This window comes from Rhyacophila brunnea, unplaced genomic scaffold, assembly GCF_057557595.1.
Source record: "Rhyacophila brunnea isolate RB1 unplaced genomic scaffold, BYU_Rbru_1.0 scaffold_12, whole genome shotgun sequence".
Classification (NCBI taxonomy): domain Eukaryota; kingdom Metazoa; phylum Arthropoda; class Insecta; order Trichoptera; family Rhyacophilidae; genus Rhyacophila; species Rhyacophila brunnea.
The window spans coordinates 25645990-25671569 of NW_028232774.1; the positions used below are offsets into that span (position 1 = coordinate 25645990).

The window sequence follows — 25580 nt, forward strand, 5'->3', positions numbered from 1 at the left end:
AATAATGCGTCGTGTCCCATCACTAGTTAAAATAATGACTATGCGAATTCATAGTCACTATTTTCAAAACACATATACTCACCAAATTTTACAACCATAATGTGCAGATTTCCGTGTTTTAAAAAATAGTTTAGTAACAGCTACCATCTCACTCGTCGACTTCAAAATGTCGTCTGGAGAATAATCCATTCTAGTCACCTCAAAAAACATAGTATCGACACCATTTCTGATTATTTTTATAAATCGGTGACTTTGCTATCACCTTTCCATAGATGGCATCATCCAATTTGTAGTAGATACTGAGATATCTTAGTAGCTACACTTACCCCAAAGTTACACTTACCCCGACTCACCTTACTAATTATTAACATTAATTATATCCGTTTCACCATGCGCATACCTTCTCAAAAGTAAAGATAGGTATTTCAATGTATGTAGAGCACAACTAAATTGGGTGGGATTTTTGATCAGAACCTAAAAAGCACTTACATTTTGTTTATCGTGTATCGGTAGGTAGGTACCTACATTTTTTCCAAAACATCTCTTCTGATTAGCATCCGAGCCATATTAAAAAAAATATAGTATACTACGAAAGTAGATAAAAAGAATTTTCCAATTTATATTATTATTAAAATAGCATTTAAATCTTCTAAAACTTTCGGTCAAAAATGGAACTACGATCTAGCATATGGAAGCCATTTTGAAAACGTCATTCGAATGTCAGATTCTATCAAGTTACGAGTGTTGATTGGGTGGTTTTCGACTGTCTTAATATGGTGGCAACACTGGCGAGTAGATCGACCATAGAGAACAATTAAATTTGATGTAATTTATTCGGCGATATTCTACTATCGATTTTTATTAAGCTAGGTATACAAAAACATATTATCAAAAGATACAATGGAACGTAGAGCGATAAAAAGTATCATATTAGGTATGCTGTTTAAAAAAAAGAATCGTTTAACACGCGGTAGGTACAACAAGGAATAAAACAAATAAGTACCTATTAATATTGGCAAGTGAGATTTGATATTAAAATTGAAATAAAAAAATACATAAACGCATCATATTTTTAAACAAAACATTATGACCGCTTCATTTTTTGTATAAAGTGTAAATAATTATTTTAACCATATTAGTGATACTTTATTAAATTATCATGGACATGGTAGCACTATTTCGTGACGTTCGACATGGTTGTATAATATCTATGGTGTTCATTTCCAATTCCAATGGCTGCCGGCTGACGTCACTGTGAAATAAATCCCAGGTGGACGTGAACATAAAACATTTTTAAATGAATTATCTGTGTTATTAGTGTGTTTTTTACCTATAGTAAAATGATTAAAATGGAAAGTGATAAAATAAGTGACGATTTGAACAGTAATTCACAGGTACAGTGTTTCATTTTGTTTGAATGTGCTTCTGCTTGTCAAAAGTGTCAGGGTGATCGTACGGACCGCCATCTTTTCAATAATAACACTCACGTAAAATCGCTGTCGCTTCACGTCGATATACGCTGATACGACTATCGACTGTCCTGTCATATTTGCAGGCTTAAATCTGCAATTTTCTTCCGTTTTTTGATAAAAATGCAATTGTTTTTATGATTTAGCATAATTAGGAATAAAAATGATGCATTCCTGTTAAATTTTTATGATTTTTACCTCTGCATTGCAGTGGTATGAATTTAAAACAGTTCTTAGTTGAGATACTTGCATTATTGACTAGTCCAACAATACATTCAATCACATTTTAGTCGTATAATTACGACTACCACTTAAAATCCCTTCACAATGTAAGTGAAATCGGATAGTCATCGGCGGTTGTCAAAAATGTCAATGGTCGACACCGAAATCAAACAGAGGAAGGACCGTGTGAAATTTTTCGACCTCCAAAAAAGAGAAACGCTCATAGCCTTGTCTTCCGAGTTGTGTTCATTGTATTATTTGCAATTATTTCGCGTGTTTTGACATTACCGACGTCTTCAAAAATTCTGGCGACATCAAAAAAAGGCGCTTCTCCCGTCCATATTCTGCCTGCGAAAAAATGAAAGTATGTTTTTATTATGTAAAATTCCACTGCACTTGAAATTAAAAACACACCATTTAATCAATATTTGCAAAATTCTACGCATAACAATGTTTTTATGTTTATAATAATATCTATACCTACTTAATATTTTTTGACATCTTAACTCAAATAACGTGTAAATAATGTGACAGAAGTTATTCCGTTAGGTTATAAACCTTAACAATATTCTTGTTTTGCATAATGGAAATATGTTAAATTTAATTAGCACATTAAAAAATATTTTCCAGTATCCCCATTGTGCTTAATCAAAACAAATTTATTTATTAGTAAGTAAGTATTGACAATTTTCAATATTATAATGGTATAAAATGATCCTGTGTTTTTTTTTGTTTTAATGTAAATATGAGAGGTCAAAAACTATTTTTCATCAATATCTGGTTTTCATTGAATGCACATTATATTGTAAACATCATATCTGTAGACAATTAGTATTTAGTATCATTTTGTCAAAAGTTTCAAAAAAACAATTCAGTTAATGGTAATACTTGAAGTGGTTTATCTTTAAGTCTTTCACCGCTAAAGACGCGCCAGGCGCGTGGCCATTAGATCTAATACTTTCACTGCTGACGGGTTAATTACAACATTTAATTATCATGCTAATTGCTACACGCCAGGCGTGTCTTTAGCAGTGACCGAATTGTGGTCATTAACTAGTCAGCAGTAAATGAGTTGAAGACGGCTACAATAATGTAACTGCATACTTGAGTGATACGGTTGCCCATGTTTTTGCACGAGTATACGTGAGCGTGTATATGAAAATATTGCACAAAACTTTTGATTGTACAAGTGATATAAATGTTGGTGGCGGATTACTGAGAGAGTACTGTATATAAAAGTATTTAATAGAATTGTAAATGAAAATCTATTATATTATGAGTTGTCTATTATCCTTAATTAAATATTTGTGATAAATAAGGTTAATATATTAATAAATGGTTGGTTTTAATATATTGTAAGATGCCCATTTTTATTAGACAATCGACCCTTAATTGTAACGATATCATTTTAACAATTTATCAGTCATTTGTATACTTTTGCCGAGTTTTGTTAAACTGTATATTTAATATAATTATTATGTACAAGTCTTATGGGGAAGCCAGCGGATTTGAAAATAGCCGATATACTGGATTATTTGTTCGGTTAAGTTAGGTTAGGTTTTCATTCTTGAATTCATGAATGTTGCCAAAATCATCTATGAAAAATAGCGCGGTTCCCGTCTGGCTTCCCCATAACCAACTTGTACCATTATTATATATATACAGTAGTATAAGTACATATTTCTTGTTAGATTAGATTTGGTAGATAAGACTTAGAAATCGACGCTTCATATTGTCACCTTTGTGACAGACCTCTGCAATCGATCAAAGGATCCACATCTGCAAAATTCAGAAATATTGGAATTTAAAAATTTTAATTCTTATTGAACATATAATTATTTTTGTTCATTAGACCGAGAGCTTTTAGCTATTTTATAAAATCATGTTCCAAGATATCACATTTATATTGCTTAAATGTGCTATTTTAAAGTCACTTAGTAAAATAAGTTTTTGAAATAGGTATATATGGAATAGGTCTATTCACCACAAGGCGACGATATGTCTAATTAAATTGCATCTTTTGAATGACTATTGCTTTGTATTAATTCTCTTTTGAAATTTGTACGTTGATGAGACTCAAACTAAAATAGTAAGCAGTCTATAAGGAAAGTATAAGTTGTTAAGTTGAAGTAAATGCAAGTTGATGACTCATATTGTTTGAGTTTCTCAGAATAATTGAAATGTGCAACCAACGGAACGTTAATGTTTGAAAGTGCCTTATGTAATGCAGAACTGAACATTCATCAATTTCTTTTATTTTAATTATGAAATACTTAACAGATATGTAAGTATGTATCTATCCTGTGTATTATTATAATTTGCTTGCCTAAGACCTGGTAGATTTTATTTTATTTGGTTTGTATATTAAATTGATTTTGGTCATAACTTTTTTCAATCAATGATCTTTGAAAATAAAATTGACTCTGCATCAACACATAAAATAATGCTTAGCTATTGTATTGGTATGGTCAACTAGTACAGTAGAATCTTAACTGATCCGGCACATCCAGTAATTTATTTATTTATTTATAAAAAAGAGTATTACGGCATTACAGCTTTTGGCCAATGCGCCATAATACATACAAATATCTGGCTAGAGTGTGAGAAATTGCCTATCGATGATTATTTCAGTAAACAGTTGAAATACATTATGTTTTGCTACCGATTTTAAATGTTGAAAATACATAATATCTTAAAATAATAAAATAAATAAGTAATACACCATAATCAGGTTTTATATAGTGACAGATGAATGAGATTCTACGAATATACCACGTGAAGCGCCTAGTTTCAAAAACCCCTAAAACGACTTTAGGTAGTACTGAGAAAAACGATTTTAGGTAGTTTTGAGAAAAACTCATCTATTAGATCTGTGAACTTTATATTAATTTTTTAATTCGTTACATTCTAAACAGTATTTTGGCTTTCCATTTTAGGGGTATTTGAAAAGCACACCCAACTATTTTAGCGGGTTTTCAAATTTACCTTAATTTTTGATCATACATATTGACGGTTTTTGGCGTTTTTTAAAGTTCAATCTTTGGCCATCATATAGGTAACAAAATTATCCATCTAAATACATTTATCTAACTCAAAAATTTTCAAAAACCGTTTTAGGGGGATAGTTTATTAACAGTGGATAAATAATGCTTCCTTATTGTTTTTTCATAAGTATATGAAATTTATTAGCTATACATATTGTTTAATTGTCTTACCATCTCTATTTAAGTAGACCAGGAAGGCTATCCATGGACGGAAACCGTATGTGCCTTTGTACCGTGTGCCTATTTCTGTTCTTGAAAATATATTATTTTCACTAGGTGTATGCGCGTGTATATATGCAGTGTATTAGCGGATATGGTGAATTCCCTTTATAAAAATACTGAAATTGCAAATACCTACTTTCAATTGTTAATATCTAGAATCTAGGTAGTTCATCGACACCCTGTCTTTCTGTATTATTTTTTCCAGTCTTGAATAAATTTGAATGCCTTACCTGGTTCATTCTTTTATTCATGGAATCAAACATGTATTAATGCTTTGAGATAAGCATTATGGCATTCTGATTGACCGTTTAGGTCCAGAGAAAATAAACAATATGTCATTTTATTATTTTCTTGATTAAATTTATTTGATAAGTGGTGTTTTTTATTAAAATACAATGAATTAAAAATTTACAGAGAAATAACAGGATTTTTCTAATCTATTGCAATTTGTACTTAGCTTATTATTACTTAGCATGAATAAACACTTCTTGACATCATGTGCTTTATAAGATTTTGTCAAGTCAATATAACAAATTCTTTTAATATATTGGAATTTTCACAATCACTTCATAAGGCTTCAGCTTACTTAATTTCACACGAAAGCCGATCAGGAACCACCGTTACCATTGAATCATTTTATTTTGAGTTGCGCCACTAGATCAAATTCACACATTGTATTTTCACTTCGTGTTATATTATAGTAGTATTTCCCAACCTGGTTCCGTGAGAAATTACAAAAGACTAATTTTTTTATTATCAGTAAATAGATAAGTCTTCTAATAAATATCGTAAAGTAACGCAGCGATTTACAAACTGGGAGGCGCGAAAATTTTAACATAATTAATTAATGTAGCCACAGGTATGCAGTTTGCAAATGCATATTTTATAAAACGGCTGCTAGTTATAAACTACTTATAAAACAGTCCTATAAAAGGTTGTTTTCAAACCTGTCTGAAAATATGGAGACTAATTTTATAATACCTCATTTCTATACCATTGGGAAGCGCGCTGGCTATCTCGTGAAAAAATGAAATAAAAGGGTCAAATCATAATGTTGAAATTTGAGGCAAATTTGTTTAGGAATGATAATTTTGTTAAACTTGTCTATTTGGTTGAAATTTAAATAAATTGAGTGAATAAATCAATGCAAAAACCACTAATGCATTCACTGATTTAAAAAGACAAAGTGAAGGCATTCATAAAAAATTGGAGCCATGGAAATCAAAATTAGGAAAAAAATAAGTTCGCCATGTTTCCACTTTTAAATGATTTCTGCGCCAGATATATTGAAGCAAACACAAATCTATTTACTGAGTTGTTGGTTAGTATGCTATGGCACTTTTCACATTATTTTATTAATAGTAAAAAAAAAGTCGCCTGCGCGCTGCTTTGTTTCAGGGCTGTTAAATATTTTAAATATGTGGTTGTGTGTTGCAATTTGATATGATACCTATATGATGATTGATATAGGTAGGTACTTAAATGATAACCCCCGTTTAGGAAACACTATATTAGAGCACCACACTGCCCTTAACCTCAGCGATAGGTAGGTGGGCCTGCCAAAGATCCTGGCCTGGGGGCCCGCTTCAGGATGTGGGGCCCATGATAGAATCCATTTGTCAATGAACGATTGTATTAGCACATTGTTGACTATTTGAAAATGTGTCTGTATTATTTAATGAAATAACTGGGAGGGAGGCGCCAAGATTAGATTTTTTTTAAAAGGGAGGCGTAGTAACATAAAGTTTGGAAACCACTAGTTTAACGGGTAAAACCAAGAACGCTACTAGTCTAGATGGAGCCTAAAATATATTATGAAAGCAAATTTGAAAAAAGACTAATAGGCTAACAAATTTCAATTAAAATTCTATAACTTAATTGCTAAGAATGAGCTTGGTTTGTTTGTAACTGATGGATGCTACTGTTTTATTAATAGTTATGTACAGGACCATTTCGACCACTAACATGGTTGACCGGTACCAAACGAGAACATCAATATTAGAATGCAAATAATATAGCGATTACATGGACTAATAAACTCCTGTGAAAAGAAAGACCAATTAGGCAGCTACATAAACAGTATTTAGATGGTATAAATGGAGCAAAAATTGTATGTCATATGTAAAATTGTTGAACATAGATAATATTAGGGATGTCACACCAAAACAAAAAGGGTCGATACTTGGTATCGTGGCCACCACACTTCAAATATTCAAAAATACCATAGATTGCTGTAATATCTAAAAGCTCATTTTAGTTCAAGCTTATTGGATGAAGTTGCATTTTGCATCTAGTTATTGTGACATCACAAGAAGTATACTGTTCTTGCATTGTCAACAGCCCAGTTACGTGTTTTTCAGACTTTGTAATAATACTCTACTGTAATACTGTACTCGGTTACAATGACACTTCTAAAGCTTTCTGAATATCATTTCATATTTTAGCAACATTTTGTTGTACTGATTTATCAAGTGATTATTGTATTTTTCTACATAATAAAAATTGAGATGTTTAATGTTTTAGGCAAACCAGTTTTTATAAGCCGTCTGTTGAAGGCTTCACGGTCCGGTGGAGCGTGAAGCTCTTTCCATTTCTAGAAGCGCAGTGCAACGGTTGCCCTAGCTGTTTGTCAATTATTCACAGAGACTCTCAACGATCGTTTTCAATTGAATTCCTCACTATCGATGGCTATTTTTCATTCAAATATTTGATTTTCATGCAGCAGCCGTAGACTGAAATTTACATATCAACCGCATAATAACTATTTATATTATGCGTGTTGAGTCAAAATTTCCTTGTCTTTATGTCAATTGTATTGTTCTGGATATAAATAGAAAATGGATAAAATTAGTAAGACAATAATTACACATATTTTGATACCCTAGTAAGGAGGAAACAGCTAAAAAATTTTATCTTTATAATCCAGTAAAATTTTTTTTAATTCAATGTGTCATAAAGTTGACTGGAGTTTATCATTATTTTAATTCCTTATAATCTGGGGAACTGTACAATCCCATTGAAAATTAATGAAATGAAAAGGACATTTCCCTAAAATATCAGGCATTTAAAATTGATTTGAAACACTATTATCTTTACAAGTATTTTTGAGTTGTTTACATATTGCACTAGTCCAGGGTTGGAGAACCTATGGCACACGTGTGCCAGAGGTGGCAGGTACGAAAATTTAGCTGGCGCGTGAACAATTTACGAATCCAATTTTTTTATGCATAGTATTTCCGGACTCTTCATTTATATTAATTACATCTTTCCGTACTCCTATATATTTTTTAATTGCCAACATTTAACGTCAACAGCAGTGTAGCCAACAAATTTTGTTGTCATTGGAGGTTATGTTTGTTATTGGTTACAATAATTGAAGCGTCTAATTCCAAAAAGTTTGGAAAACATTTGGTCAAAATCGAGAAAAAAATACGCACGTATTCTGCAATATCTGATGTGCAATCGCATGCAATCTGCGTATGGATGTTTTTGTACGCTGTATGCTTGAAGTTGTTACTGGTGATAGTGTGCGGTTTGTGCTCAAGTAATTTTTTTATATTTAAATGTAGATTCAATAACTTCTTGTTTTAAACATGCTCAAATCGTATGCAATATATTAATTGAGGAGTCTAATTCCAAAAAGCGATAAGTCCACATTTGGTCATAATTGAGAAAAAAATATGCACGTATTCTTTGTATCATTTTACACAATATGTATTGATTTATAAATTCCAAAACGCGACAACCCTACGAAAAAAAATATTTTAAGTCTCGATTTATTACAAAAAGCGCCAAGTCCGTTTTTCATATTATTTAAAGCTTGGTTGATTTTGCGCGTGTTTAAGTCAACCAATAAGGTAACGTTCAATATTGAAAAGGGCATTTCCCATGCTGTAGCATCTGGTAAACTCATGACAGTGCCACGGAACTATGTGCCTTATGCGGAGTAAATTAAAAAGTGAGGTACAAGTAGCGCTATGTTCAATTTTATTTAGCCTATATTTATTACATTTAAGAGTTCATCGGCTGAAACAAATTGCCATTTGGTTCTAATTTCGACATAGAATACAACGAAAAAAATAATCTCACGTTAAAACAAATAATTGAAGCTTGAAACATAAAAAGTTTTTTCCCGAAAATATTGAATTGTGGACTTGTCGCTTTTTGTAATTAGACGCCTCAATTATTTGATTCAGCTGATGTTCGCGAGTGTCAGTCAAGACAAGTGCATTGCATTTTATTTAATTTAATAAATCCTCTTTAACATGGCTAGTGGAAATAAAAAAAACAAAAATTATTAGAATCAAGCAGCAGAGACTTTCAAAGATGGTGGACTGAGGACTATGGCATGATTAACGAAGGCAATAAACCAGTATGTATTTTAGGACAGTTTTATGCAGAACCTCGTCGATAAAACAGTATTATGAGACAAACCATTAATCACTCCTTGAGAAAATCAACGATGCACAAAAAGAATTTATTTATCGGGCAATTAAAAATAAATATATTCAATCAACAAATCTAATGAAATTTATCGGCAGTCATTCAAATATAACAGCTGCTTGTTATTTTGCCTCAATAATAATTGCTAAAAATGGAAAACCAGTGATAGGAAATATAATATTATGGTTAAAATGCTCCCACAATTTCTTTGAAAATTTTCAAAACAAGGTAAAAATTATTGTAAGAATAAAAGATATGCCTTCGGCTAGAAACACGGTGAAATATAGAATCAAGAACTCAATTGTAATTTTTAAACCTTTTCAATAGACTTTTTGAAAGACCTTTTTTCCCCATGAAAAACTACTCTGCACGTTGAGACAGTCGAAAATTAATATTTGGAAATTTTGGCATGCGCACGTAAAACGGTTCGCCAACCCTGCACTAGCCTAATTGCCTATGTATGGTAGAATGTCATATTATGGATTCTAATGTTTTATGTTTGATATTATTTAAATTGGTAAATTGGTGGTTTTTTTCATTAATGTCAGCAGATACAGTAGAAATATAAAATTAGATTATCCTGAATTATATGAGAGATTTCAATTTCAAAGCTCTTCATTAATAAAAACCTACAGTGATCGGTGATATATGCTAGATTTTTTATTGTCATTAAATTTGTTGCTGTACCCTGGAGATAATATAAACTGCAATCAATGCTGACTCTTGGTTATTTAGTCATTGTAAAGTAAAACTGAAGACTGTATCAATTATTTATTTGCATTATTGTTTACTTCAAACCAATCAGCAATCATTCGTCATAACATAACAAAGCATGACTATTATTCTTCAAACCTTCTCATGGCTGGTAAATATGACGTCTCAAAATTAGCTGCAATTGTAATTATTTATTATCATAAACATTGAAGTACAACTCGAGGAGTAATTTTTAACTACTCAACCAAGATACATTGTGATTTAACAACTCGTTCAGTGCGCTCACCGCGCCTGGCCCAAGGCCATTAGAGGTCATTAGCATGTTATCCAATTGGGGTAATTAAGGTGTAATTAGTAGCTCAGCAGTGAATGTATTAATGTAGAGCCCACAGGAGGCTATGAGACGTGTGGGTCGTTCAGTTTACGCCACTGATGTCTTGGTCATTGAAGTTAATGGTACCACCGAACCACACCCGGTTTTAATCAGGCGTATCACAGGACTCTACGTTTGAATGTGAAGCCCCAGTATTTTTTAAGATGTTACCCAAAACTGAGGTTACCATGTACTCCAGTGTGTCTTGGTCAGGGGGTGGCGCCACTCCTCTCTCGAGGCAAGGCCTCTTGCCTATCTAAGTTTTGTGTTTTGACCAATGCCTTATAAACCCCATCAAATTCTACACCTCTTGTGGGCTTTCTCACTAAGGAACATGTTGAGTGAGAACTATTTCATTCACAGATTACTTAAAGAAAATAATAACTAAGTCTTATTGGTGGTTTGTTTCAGTTACCGGTGACGACCGTGCTGTATGACCCCGCCCGGAAGAAAGAACCTCCGCCCGGACAAGACAGAGACACGCAACGTGCCGAGAGAGAGCGCTGTCTCACCTATTTTGCATCATGGAACGAGTCCGACCAGGTTTGTTCTGCCCAACGCTTACATTGATTGTACATAAAGTTTATAAATTGAAAAAAAAGTGTGATAACTAAAATCTAATATGAAAAATAAGTTGAGTAGGTAAACAGCAAAAAAAGTTCATTTACTGCGTTGCTTGAGTGACTGAACAGATGAGATATTGGTATAAAAATCAATGTGCAAAGGGTCACAATAAATTTCTTGTCTATCTAGTGGGGGCACAAACCTGGATCATGCTCAAATGGTTTGGAGCAGACGAAGATTGAATTTACAGTTTAAAACACAACCAAAAGGTCAGCTGTTTGTCGCCTTGGTTTTAGCGTGGATGAGTTCATTATCTCTTAACAAATTATTTCAGACAATAGATTTAGCCTGAATTCTGAGTTTAAAGATAATAAAACAGTTTTAGTTATTTAGTTTGTAGCTAAGTGCCACCGGTGGCTAAGGGTGGAGGTAGGCTGTTATTATCAGCCATAAATAATGCACACTAAATTTTGTTAGTCATACGTATGTCTTTTTAAACAAGACTACATTTTACAGATCGTGTTCGTTAGTTTTTAAAATTCAATTAAAACCTGCGAAAACCAAGTCATTATAGATAATAGTCAAAAAATACTCGTCTATCTACAAAATATCTAAAATTATGCAATTCAATCATACATAACTTTGGCTATTTTATGGATAGAGTAATATTGTGTATCTATTATAGTTTGGTTTAGGCAGGGCTTAGTGAATTTAAAAAATGAAGCAACATTTTGTTTAATATAGTAAAACCTCATTAGTAAGAACACTGATAATTCGAAATTCGCTGTAATTCCAAATTTTCCCAATAAAAAAGTCCCTTGAACATTATTTTCATATAAAACCATACCTTTAATTCGAATTTTGTAATTCGAAATGATTTCAGAGTCCCTGGCATATAAAAATATTCAATAAATCGTAATAAAGTACACTATTTCATGAGCCAGTCATTGAAAATTGTGACAGACTTTTCTTAAAACATCAAAAATGACTTATTTTATGATGGTAATAAAAATAATCCTGACATTTTATGACCCAATTTGGTAGGCACATCTACGATCAAAAACGAAATTAATGAAAATCTTATATATAAATATCAAAATTTTAATATTTTTCCCCCATACATTTTGTAATTCGAATTTTTTTTCGATTTTCGGTCCCATGGAATTCGTATTAACGAGGTTTTACTGTAATATGTATTCTTAATTCAACACAATCACATAGTGCAACAGCTAAGCGACCTTCGTAGTCCAATTCGTAAGGCTCTGGCTTTTTGTATTGGGGGCTCCAGTTTCGATCCCGGTGAGGTCATGATACATTTATGTGATGTTCTATATAATAGTCTGTATATTTGACGGATTCTTTCACCACTGCTACACTATTATAATTGGGCCACATAGGTGACAAGTTGTAGTGTTTAAAAGAAAGTTGGCAGGTAATTAATGTGTATGTGTACTACAGGTGGAGTTTGTGGAGCTTGCGTTAGCTCGCATGTGCCACTATCAACACGGACACATCAATGCCTACCTCAAGCCCATGCTGCAAAGGGACTTCATCACATTACTACCAAGTGAGTACAATCTTTATAGAGCATTTTATACGAATATATTGAATCTAAAAGGTAAATAAACAACAAAGATTATGGAAAATCCCCATTGGTATCGATCGTCCCAAAAATAATGACTTCGTTACCTACCAAAGATGATGAAAACCCTTATTCTATGCCAGTGATTGATTACTAGCTAGGGTTCTACGGAGAAAATGTAAAATATTACCTTTTCTGTCAAAAGCATTTAGATTTATGGGGCTACATATTTTTTCATTTCAACTACTTTATAAATGTATGGAACAAAAAAATGTACATAATATTTTATATGTAATTTCACACACATTAGTGTCGTTCGCCCATAGAATTTTTTCAAGTCAGTGTACCTACCGACATTATTCAGAAAAACAATTAGATAAAATAGATAACAAACATTAAAAAACTCAACAACACGTCTTTCGATATAAGGACCTGATAGGACAGATGACTAACAAACATTCCGTGGAAAAAGTATAAGCATATTAATATAATTTGCATTCAGCGGTGACTTATTCAGTTGGTCAACATTTTACTTTTATCTTTTTCAAATCTTTCCCCCTAGGCGGTGTTACCTAGCTCATTTTTTGTGTATATAATTATCTATCGCAATACCGATAATGCACAATCCTGTAGTTTGAGGCAGCATCTGAGGTGTTACATATAAGTCGCTGATAAATTATTACAATCCATCGTTTCGTGTCTGAAGAATTATCATGGCGGAGTTCTGTATAATCAATGCGGTCGTATTGTTTGCAGTAAAAGGTTTGGAGCACATTGCGGAAAGCATCCTGTCGTATCTGGACGCACGCTGGCTGTGCGCCGCCGAGCTGGTGTGCCGGGAGTGGCAGCGAGTCATATCCGAGGGCATGCTTTGGAAGAAGCTGGTCGAGAGGAAGGTGCGCACCGACTCTCTCTGGAGGGGATTGGCCGAGAGACGGGGATGGTCTGTAAATTATTATAATTGCTTTGTATCGTGATTAACTAAAATATGATTGTGTGTCTAATAAAATCATATTGTCACTATATAACCATTCATTCCAATGTAGTACAGATGTTCTTTGTGATTTAGAATCAATCCTGAATCAATATGATTCCACTTATGTGCAATCGCATGCAATCTGCGTATGGATGTTTTTGTACGCTGTATGCTTGAAGTTGTTACTGGTGATAGTGTGCGGTTTGTGCTCAAGTATTTTTTTTTTTATTTAAATGTAGATTCAATAACTTCTTGTTTTAAACATGCTCAAATCGTATGCAATATATTAATTGAGGAGTCTAATTCCAAAAAGCGATAAGTCCACATTTGGTCATAATTGAGAAAAAAATACGTATTCTTTGTATAATTTTACACAATATGTATTGATCTATAAATTCCAAAACGCGACATAACCCTACGAAAAAAAATATTTTAAGTCTCGATTTATTGGCTTGAGCTTGGTTGATTTCGCGCGTGTTTAAGTCAACCAATAAGGGAACGTTCAATATTGAAAAGGGCATATCCCATGCTGTAGCATCTGGTAAACTCATGACAGTGCCACGGAACTATGTGCCTTATGCGGAGTAAATTAAAAAGTGAGGTACAAGTAGCGCTACGTTCAATTTTATTTAGTCTATATTTATTACATTTAAGAATTCATCGGCTGAAACAAATTGCCATTTGGTTCTAATTTCGACATAGAATACAACGGAAAAAATAATCTCACGTTAAAACAAATAATTGAAGCTTGAAACATAAAAAGTTTTCTCCCGAAAATATTGAATTGTGGACTTGTCGCTTTTTGTAATTAGACGACTCAATTTGAGTTCGGAAGCATGATATTAAATGCATGACTCCCACAAAGGGGGGGCTAACAGGGCTCTAGCCTGGGGGCCCAGACTCAGGGGGTTCGGCGTAGCGGGTTGGCTGGAGAAGTGAGATAAACACACCAAAATTTTTCTCTTGTAGTAATGAAAAGTATGTGATTGTGCGATGAAATTTTTCATTATTGTGTGTTGATACTCGACAATAATTCAAGTGGATGTATTAAATAACACAAAAAATCACTACAAATACACTGAAACCTTAATTTGACCTCAAACACTATTTAGAAAACGCTACTGTAGAGCATCACACTGCCATTAATGTAAGCGATAGGTAGGAGGGCCCGTCAAATATTCTGACCTGGGGGCCTGCTTCGGGACGTGGAGGCCATGATTAAATGTATTAAAATTATTTTTTGATACTCGTAAGGCAACCTGCTCTGTAATCAATCCTGCTGACATCTGAGAGTATTGTTTCCTATCTATCGTAACATGTAATTATTTTATCGGATACCGGAGTAATTTTGTAATTACTTTCAATACTTATAACAATGGTTTCTCGCTAAGTTTTTGTGAATTCCACAATATTTTTCCATTGTCTAAACAATCCAAATATTATTATAATACATAATTCCCGATTTTGTTTTTGTAACTAAAACTCATCTCAAAACACGCGTGGCCTATAATGTAAACACCGGTTCAATTAACACTTATATAAAATTTGTTGTATTTTCAGGATACAATATTTATTTAAACCAAAACCAGGCTGCTTACATCCTGGCCACTCATTTTACCGAGCTCTCTTCCCCAAAATCATCCAAGACATCGACGCCATAGAAAATAACTGGCGAATGGGCCGACATAACCTTCAGGTAACATTTCGCTTAACCGTACCTAACCTATATAGGTAATTAAATATTATGTCATCAGAACTGTAAATTTAATGAATTAATCGTTTTTGTTGCAGAGGATAAACTGCCGGAGTGAAAATTCGAAAGGAGTTTATTGTTTACAGTACGACGACCACAAAATAGTTTCCGGACTACGGGATAACACAATTAAAATATGGGACAGAAATACATTACAATGCATAAAGGTATGGCAAACTTACTATTAACAAATTCTAATGTATTGTGTATTTACCTATATGGTCCAGTAGAGTATATGCTTCCTAACTGCACTCTGACTCTAGGATGAAAATGATGTAATTAACATATTCTAAAAATATTTTTTTTTACATACGTTATCTATCTGTATTTATTACTACATACATATATTAATACAAGTAAATATCATTTGATCTAATTTTATGCGAGGTAATCAGACAAAGAGGCGTATCAAGTAAAGAGTGCAAATAAGTGCAAAGTTATAAAACGTATACTCAAACTACGTAAACTTAATGAGTCCATTTGGGTAGAAATTGACAGATGAATGTTGTCAAAATTACTATAACCAACAGTATTTTACTTTTTATTGTAGTCGTAACTTCAATATCTAAATATTGTTTTCTTACATTGTGTTGTGAAAATCAGGCATATCCAACTTCAAGTAGGCTGTGATCTACTATCCAGTATCAAAACTAGTGGTGATCTTCCATACTCTCCCATTGTAATCCTCCAACTTAATTAAGCGTATTACATTTTTTTAAATTGTTATTGAGTTTTTACAAATTAAACAAAAACACTTTCTTGTCTTTCACTGTCACAAAAAAATTCTCAATTTCCCACTCATCATGAAAATCATAAATTTTTCTCTTCTTTTGGCCGCTCATTGCATGTATAGTCAAACCATAATACTGTGCAAAGAGCTTACTGCACAACTGTATAGGGAAACTACAGGGAACACAAAATTAACGGGAACTGGCTTACCCTACTGCCCTTGTGCTGGATCAAACACACATTGAAAAAAAACAATATCATTTTTTATTCATTGTATTACTGAAAACTCAATTTTTGTCTCAATTGCACTAACTAAAATGGAATGTTGAATCAATTTGTATCCATAACTATAGACAAAAAAATGAACAATTTGAAAATGTGAAAAGATTATCATGAGTGATGTTTGGATGTGGCAGGTGTTAACCGGCCACACGGGTTCAGTGCTGTGCCTACAGTACGACGAGCGTGTCATCATCAGTGGGTCGAGTGACGCGACGGTGCGCGTGTGGGACGCTTCCACCGGAGACATGGTCAATACACTTATCCACCACTGCGAGGCTGTTCTGCATCTCAGGTTCACCAACGGCCTCATGGTCACGTGTAGTAAGGTGCGCATCTTATTGTTTCTCATTATTATTTCATCTATTGTCTTTTTTTATCATACTTTTATGACTATAAATAATATTGCCAACTTGCCAGTTGCGAACTGTTGCAAAAATATCAGTTAGTAATTTGTTAGTAAAGGTAATTGTCAACAGTGCGTCGCTGTAGGATTGGTTTGTCGAATAGACCAAATGTTCAGAAGAAAAACAAATTTCACAATCCTATATTTAAATACATGGAGATATTTAAATCGTTATTTTTACAGCATATGAATGATGTATTCATTACCATTACAAAGTAATTTAAAGAAAAGGATGGTTCTAGTCCATTTAGATACAAAAAAACATTCTTCATTAACCCGGCCGCCGCGTCAGTTTCAATATGAAAGGGGCTCTCTCTGCGGTATCATTTTTCTAAATGCTATGCTTCGCTATATTATGATAAATACGGCAATTAAAAATAGCTGGTATTACTGTTATCATGCCTAGATACATAAGGTTCGAAGTGCCACACTAAAAAATAGAATCGATTGTTGAATTTAGCTGTGAATGCTTGAATAAAATCGTCCATAGTCCCTTGTACCGAAAAAATACGCAGCCATGTTTGTGACGTAAAAACGCGTCATTGAGATTGTGCGCCTATGAAAAGAAATAAATCACTGACACTAATTTTATTTTAGTCATGTTAGAAACACTTAAAAATGCCGTTAAAAATATTGAAAATAATAGCTTTTATTGTGTCGCATATTATTACAAGTTTTATGGGTCGCGTAAAGTTGAGTCCACAGTGGTGGAAATATTGTAATAATTTCTTATGTTCTTTTTTTAGTGTAATTTGGATTTTTACTAGATTAAACTTTTCAGTTTTATTGAGCATTGTGTTATGTTAGTGATTGTCGTTTTATGTTTTATAAAAAAAAACAATATTTATTTTGTAAAATCTGCTGCGTGCTTGTAAAAGTGCTATAAAAACATTTATTGCGTGAGGTTTTAAAATTTCATAAACATTAAATTGCATACAAAGATAATATGTAATACAGTTGAAAAGTCAATATTCCATGATTTACATTTTATATTATGTTGTATACCCGTGTGTTTTTTTTTATACTTACGTTTATTTATACGTTTTATATATTCCTTCCTGTAATTTATTGGTAAAACTCGCAATCGTCCTAACTAAAATATAATAATATATTATATTTTTTCATTCCGTGTGGACGTATCTTTACGACATATTTACGACTTTCAATAATGAGCTCGATTTATGACTTTCAAACAATTGGGGTGACACATGACGACATGACCATGAGTAATAAAAATAAATGACATAATCCAGAACACAAGTTCAAGTACATATTTATAAATATTTTGACGACACAGGTTCGTTTTTTTGGTTGTATTTTATTCCCGCAAACATGGTGTTGTAAAGATCGCGGTGAATATTCAACTTGACACGATAAATCACTCGGCGCACACTCAAACTCGAATGAAAATATTTTGTATACCTAGTGCGCAGGCGCTAAAAAATACCGCGTAGATTTGAACTGATGCAATCGTACCGGCGAATCTCAATAGATCGAGAGGGTTCGAAAGATCGATGTTTATGAAATTAAAACAACATATTTTTGACAAAGTTATATAGGTGGAAGTAGGCGGATGGATCGGGCTATTTTTTAATAAAATTCTCAATGCCGCATGAAAAATATTTCTTGCGTTATCCACAGGTCAAGGTTTGCGTATCTGACTGCTATACGGTCGCCCATGTGTTACGTACTAGCTGTATCCTACTGGAATACGGTCGCCGGGAAAGGGTTAAAAGGTTGATTTCGACAAAAACGAATATTCAACAAACCAATCCTATAGCGATGAGTGGTCAACCCTGAAAAGATTTTTTTACTGCATATGTCAGATCACACTTTTGAGAGTGCAAGACAATCATGTCCGTCGCAAAGGCAGACACTATCTTGCTGAATGCCATACATTATAGAATCGATTATAGAGATGATGATGTTGTTTTCTTATTATAATGTGATATTTTCATTCCTCCTTCCTAAAGCTTGTGTTTACTAAACTTTAGGAAGGAGAAAAGTAAATACAATCACATTATATAAGTTTTAAGATGGTTTCCAAGCTAATCTGGTGTATTTGGAGTGGATACTCAAGTACTTTTAAAAACAATAATGTGATGTCTGTTTTCAGGACCGATCGATAGCTGTGTGGGATATGACATCGCAAACAGAAATCACCCTACGGAGGGTGTTAGTAGGGCACAGAGCGGCCGTCAACGTCGTTGACTTTGATGAAAAGTATATTGTGAGCGCATCGGGGGACAGGACGATCAAGGTCAATCATGAATCCATTTCTTCTCGTGTTATCCGTGAATATGCTGAATATATTCTGTGACTTAAGGGGGGACATGCTCGTCGAAGGTCAAAATTGAGTTTTTATTGTATTTTCAAACCATGATCCTGGACACTCCTTAAACGTTGTAGATAATCTATTTATATAATTTTGAAGCCTTATTATCCTTTATAGTTATTTTAAACATTTGATGACTGCATGAAGTATTTTTGTTACATAAAATAGTATTCTTTTAAACCTCTCGCTCTAATGTTTTAGAATATAGTCATATTTCGGTACAGAACTGTGCAGTGGTGTTAAAATTTTTTACATTTATTAATTTTTAAACGCATTTATAAAACCATTAGTATAATTTATTACGAGATAATTTTTGTAAAATATTCACGATAAAAAATTATTTTGATAATCTCTGTGATCCCAAATTTGACAAGAATAAGGCATTTTATTATTCAAAAAATCGGCAAGATTAACACATTTGAAGATGATTCTAAAGATATTTATTATAAGCTATGTCTTTGACCATTCAAGTGTGATAAAAATCTTATGAATAATGATTGCTTTATAATAATTATTGACCTAAGAATAAGGTAGTGTTTTTTTGAAATACGCCATTTCTTTTGTCATTCCCTAGTGGTTAAGCTACAACATACGGCCGTAGCCATAACCTATAATTAAAGTAGGGAGTAAAATTATGTTAACGCGCGTGTTTGAACATGTACCTAACCGAATTTTTTTTAATTTTTTTTTAAACGGTACATGTTCAAACATGCGCGTTAATATCATTTTACTCCCTACTTCAATTATAGTTTGTTAATTTATGGCTACGGCCGTATGTTGTAGCTTAACCACTGGGGAATGACAAAAGAAATGGCGTATTTCAAAAAAACACTACCTTATTAGGTCAATAATTATTATAAAGCAATCATTATTCATAAGATGTTTATCACACTTGAATGGTCAAAGACATAGCTTATAATAAATATCTTTAGAATCATCTTGAAATGTGTTAATCTTGCCGATTTTTTTGAATAATAAAATGCCTAATTCTTGTCAAATTTGGGATCACAGAGATTATCAATATAATTTTGTATCGTGAATATTTTACAAAAATTATCTCGTAATAAATTATGCTAATGGTTTTATAAATGCGTTTAAAAATTAATAAATGTAAAAAATCTTAACACCACTGCACAGTTATGTACCGAAATATGACTATATTCTAAAACATTAGAGCGAGAGGCTTAAAAGAATACTATTTTATGTAACAAAAATACTTCATGCAGTCATCAAATGTTTAAAATAACTATAAAGGATAATAAGGCTTCAAAATTATATAAATAGATCATCTACAACGTTTAAGGAGTGTCCAGGATCATGGTTTGAATATACAATAAAAACTCAATTTTGACCTTCGACGAGCATGTCCCCCCTTAACTGTATTTTCCAGCATCTACAAAATATGGAGCTAATGTGCTTTTTAAACGAATCGTAACAATGATTACCGGTTGTGTACGTAGATTGGAATTGCGGAGATGAATGAAATGATGTCTATTTCTAGATAGAGATATGTCCACTTTGGTTTGTATTTCATTAGTTTAGTATTTTTAAATTAGAAAAATAATATACCCCTTTTTACTATGCGGTCGAGATTGACCTCCCAATTGCAATATATTACCTATATAAGAAAACTAACAATGGACGTATCAGCATATTTTGTTTGGATCATTTTATTTTGTCAATTTCAACGGTCATTAAGTATTTAATCATTCTCTTATGTGTACTTTTAACTGGTTTTGGAAGTTATACTTTGTCACGAAATAACTTGTTGACACACTTTTGATGATGAATAACTAATTTTTGCCATAACATCCCAAATATCTTTTTGATTTAGCACCGTCAATTTAAAATATATACATATTTTTTATTAAACTTTGACTGCAATTTGTGGACTATTTAAAATGAATAACTCAAATATCAATCGTTGCAGGTTTGGAACACGAGTTCTTGTGAATTCGTGCGCACTCTTAACGGGCACAAACGAGGCATTGCCTGCCTGCAGTACCGAGACCGGTTGGTAGTGAGCGGCTCCAGCGACAACACAATTCGGCTGTGGGATATTGAGTGCGGGGCGTGTCTCAGGTCAGTGTTTGTCTCATGGTTGACTTTCTCTATCGCCGCCCCCATTCGTTATGTTAATCGAGTGTCATGTCGGCAGGGTGCTGGAAGGCCACGAGGAACTGGTGCGCTGCATAAGGTTTGATGCGAAGCGCATCGTAAGCGGAGCGTATGATGGCAAAATCAAAGTGTGGGATCTGCCGGCCGCCCTAGACCCGCGAGCGCCCGCCGCGCAGCTCTGCCTCCGGACTCTCGTGGTAGGTGCCGCCTGACAATACTTTCTATTCCAAATTCCAGTGTATTAAGTAAAAATTTATCATCAGTTTTGAAGCTCGTAATTGGTGTTAACCAAAGTGCAGTACGCAAAAAGATTTCAAGTGATTGAATGCTATTTAAATATATGAATTTCAGTCCCAGTGGTTTTCAGACTTTTTCATTTCACAGTGCTTTTAGTGCATAAAACTTCATTCAGAATTAGATTTGAGACCCATTATCAAATGAAATACGATGTTGACTATCTGCATAATATCTGTGATAAAAGAAGAACAGTTTAATTTTTGTTATCATTTATCAAGAAAACAATCACCAAAGCATATGAATCTTTCATTTTTTTTTTAATCCATTGGCGACAATGAAAATTTGCTCCATCTATTTGTGTTTTCTGTCCAAAATGGGGTAAGTTAGTGAAGACTCTTTCAAATTGGGTATGCATAAGCTACGAGTGTCGAAAACTCCTCTCTAAATAGCTGAGCGCTAGAATTCTTTTTTAGAATAAAATTAAATATTTTTATATTATACATGTTGGCGTTTAGGCCTTTTTTAAATCATGTACTACCTGTGACTAAGTGGAATATATAGTGTCTTCTCTATTCTCTCCTTATCCAATATTCCTTTCACTCCTTCCGCAAAACCACTCATTTCGCTGCCACCCTCCGACATTGTCAACCGCGTGTGACTTTAATTTCACAACAAACAATTCTCTTTACAACCTTTCTCGAAACTTTACCTTTTCTCTGTTCGATTGTTTTCTTTAAAATTGTGTCATTTCAAAATTTTCTGTTTCCTATATAAATGCATCTATTCTTGATACCCTCGTAAATGAATCCGGCCCTTATTTTCATCCGCGTCCTTCGCTGTATGTCCATGTCCATGCCCTTGCCCATGCCACCCTTGTTTGGCCACCAGGAGCACACGGGGCGCGTGTTCAGGTTGCAGTTCGACGAGTTCCAGATAGTTTCGTCGTCGCACGACGACACCATCCTCGTGTGGGACTTCCTCAACTGCAGCGGGAGTGGCCTGCCGCCTGATGACACCTCCCAGACGCACCACCAGCAGCTCAGCCCCGGTACATCTTTTTTACTTTCGCTTCAATCGTGCCTGCAATATAGTTTTTTTTTGTTAAATTACTTTGAACTAAGTACGCAGCGCCTGTATATAATAGTCTCAATCTTGTATACTAAACGTTATGATAATATAATATATAAGACACATGAGTGTCTTTTTGAAATTTTTTCTTTCTCATTTTCACAGAAAATTTCTCAATTTGTCACATTTCTTACTTATGTATATGAAAATACATGTCAGTTTTGTGTATTTGCATAACAAATGTGATATTGACAACCTGCATTTGACCTTTTTCTGATTAAGCTTCTTGCTAGAATAATAGCATTATTACAAAATCTTCATTCTGAGATAATGGCAGTTTTAAGATCTCAGTCGTGTATTGTGGACATAATTCTACATGAAAGAATAAACTAGTTTAACTAATCAACAACGCATAATTTTTTTGTTTTTATAATAGATATACATACCTTGAAAATATAAACGCTCTTTTTTCACGACCACAAAATTTATGAGGATTCGCTTAACTTACCTTACCCTTTCAAAGATCCATATAACTTTGAGCAATTTAAAGGCTAGTTCTTTCAATGACCATCTTGACTTGACTGCAGAGTGTATACCTCGGGAGAATCATCACCACTGCAGTCATCAGAGTCTTTACTTTGAATATTTAGACAAAATTCAAAACAATTGGATAGGGTATACAGATGGCGTGTGTAGCGTTATCTTACATACATCTGTACATAATGGTATTATTTCAGCTAGGGGCTCAATTATATGCCATCCTATGTATATCATCAAAAATTTAGTAGCTGTAAGAGTGAGTAATAAATTAATGATGTGTTCATTTCTGTTGTAGGCTTCGAGTGAACGTCGCGGCCGCCCACCAGGTTCATGCCAAACGACTGACTGCCAACAATATGTGATTAAAAGAAAATGAATAAAAAGTGGTTTTTAATGTCGCCTCATATATTAAATTAAAAAATAAACTGCAAAACAGACAATTTATTAATGAATAGAACATTACTATTGTGTATAGCGGTTTGTTTTGTCGCGCGAGCTACCTGCCGTGTGCCGGTCTGCCAAAACCCGAACTTTGAAAGAGGCCGGCGCGGCGTAGCTTGATATCCTCCGCCAGAGATGGTTAATTATTTAATAATAACGGTTTTAAGTATTTTTTATTTTATGTCGCTATTGTAAAGTAAAATTGTAATATGCCGGGAGTGAACAGAATTTATAATCCCGGCGGTCCCTGATCATTTTTATTCAGTATTTAATATGTATATATTTGGATCGCATTCGGTGTTAACGCATAATAATTTCAAGAATTGATTATTGATCAGAGGGATCCATCAAACGTTCCTACTTCTGCTTTTACAATCATGTAGGTTTCAATATATATCTCATTTATGTAACTATCCTACATTCATATTGAATATTGAACCCTGATTAATTTTTATGGGTATACCTACATTTTTATTCATAAAATAGATTTCTAAGCCCCCCAGTTTTCAGTAAAGTAATTTTTAAGCATGTCTTTATGAAGTATCTATTAGAATCAAGTGCATCTCGGCCGTCTCCTGTATAGCTTTCTTAACAGATTTTTTTTACGAGAAATGGTTGTTAACTATCATTGGATCCAAACATGCATTGAAAAAGCATGTGACTTTAGCTAATGCGACATTTAAACCCGCGGCCACGGATTCAAAAGCAGATATTCTGCCGTACTTAGTTGGATAATTTTGCACTAGACCAAGAAGAATGCAATTTTTGGTATTCAAGTACTAAATCGCAATAGACAAAGATGACATCTTTGATTCTCGTAATGCGTATAGAATGTTTTTTTAATTTTTTTTATAACTTAAATTAAATGAAAGTTTAAAACTATACCTAGTTGTATTTATCTACCAATGAGCATGTATTTAAAATTCTATTTATACCTATCAAAAGTTGGTATCAAGTTTTTTTTTTATAAAATCTGTTCCAAGTTCATTAATTTCGCTAATCTTTTATAATTTTTGAGACGATTCAAATTGTTTTTTTTTCTTCATTCTATTCAGTATTACAAGATTGATAAAATGCCGAATCACAGCAACAACTGAAAAATGTCAGAAATTAAAATTATGCTATGATGCTGTTTGTATATTATGTTTGAAAATTAAAAAGACGAATGGCTCAATGTTTAGTCATTAGTAGTCATTGGTAATTATTTATTACATGATTGTAAAAGAAGAATTGTATAGATTACTATATTCAAAGTGAACAAGTTGGTAATATCACGGTGGCTAGGAAGGAAGCACAGTCCATTGAGATCTCAATTAGGAAATAATATTGGCATATTGATATTATCGACTGAGGGTGCTTAATGGAACCACATTTTTTGTAGAAAACTGAAGGCAAACATTGATTTGGTTTGAACCAACAAAATGATTAATCATACATGATATTCAAAGGGTAAAAACACACTTCTGAATGTAAACCTCGGAGGACATGCACATCTCATCTTCAGTTTTCTATAATTATTGTCTTCATTTTGATTAGGGACTCCCAAGTTGAATTTTGGTATTCTGCAATGTAATAGTTGTAGACTGAAGACATGTATATTATTGACTGCCGCTGTTATTGAATGGGTGTATGTTCACCCATTTTATGAATGAATGCCCATTTTCATGAAGCCCTTAATAAATCGATAAATCGGTTTGTAAAATCAGTGAAACTATTGATTGTATTTGATGGAATAAGAATGTAATGCTGGAATAAAAGACTATTTTTGGTTTTTTCATGCGATTTTATTTTTGATAATCCATCTCTTTCCATTTATTGTCAAAGTGGTCCTTGGCCATGACATTTTCCTGCTCTCCTTTGTCCAAAAACTAAGTTACGGTAAGCGAACGTTTAACACTAACATAATTACAAAAAATCATCCAGCATCTTATTTTTTACAATCCATAGGAAACAATTCGAAATGGCGAAATAAAATGACCTGAAACACATTCAAGTTATTTGAAAACAGTGTTTGAAGTTGGCTGATGAATATAACTTACTGAAACCAACTTTTGGGTTTAATACC

General features: G+C 33.3%; 1 protein-coding gene across 3 annotated transcripts; it reads left to right on the plus strand.

Annotated features, from left to right (window-relative positions):
• Nucleotides 1-1231: 1231 nt before the first annotated feature.
• slmb (beta-transducin repeat containing E3 ubiquitin protein ligase slmb) lies at nucleotides 1232-25290 on the plus strand. Of its 3 annotated transcripts, none has more exons than XM_085961061.1 (12): nucleotides 1232-1394; nucleotides 10899-11030; nucleotides 12510-12618; nucleotides 13390-13576; nucleotides 15170-15305; nucleotides 15401-15529; nucleotides 16508-16699; nucleotides 18893-19036; nucleotides 21042-21193; nucleotides 21270-21426; nucleotides 22355-22514; nucleotides 23370-25290. In XM_085961061.1, exons 1-12 carry the CDS (start codon nucleotides 1341-1343, stop codon nucleotides 23378-23380), a joined length of 1563 nt encoding a protein of 520 aa, XP_085817187.1. In that variant the 5' UTR covers nucleotides 1232-1340; the 3' UTR covers nucleotides 23381-25290. The 3 variants fall into 3 exon arrangements, with proteins under 3 accessions (XP_085817187.1, XP_085817189.1, XP_085817188.1); XM_085961063.1 differs by having other exon boundaries at nucleotides 22358-22514; XM_085961062.1 differs by having other exon boundaries at nucleotides 21270-21423.
• Nucleotides 25291-25580: the final 290 nt, after the last annotated feature.

Coding starts and splice junctions, on each gene's coding strand:
- slmb (XM_085961061.1), top strand. CDS start 1,341: ATGATTAAAATGGAAAGTGATAAAATAAGTGACGATTTGAACAGTAAT. Junction 19,037..21,041: donor CGGGGGACAGGACGATCAAG/GTCAATCATGAA, acceptor CAATCGTTGCAG/GTTTGGAACACGAGTTCTTG. Junction 21,427..22,354: donor TCTGCCTCCGGACTCTCGTG/GTAGGTGCCGCC, acceptor TTTGGCCACCAG/GAGCACACGGGGCGCGTGTT.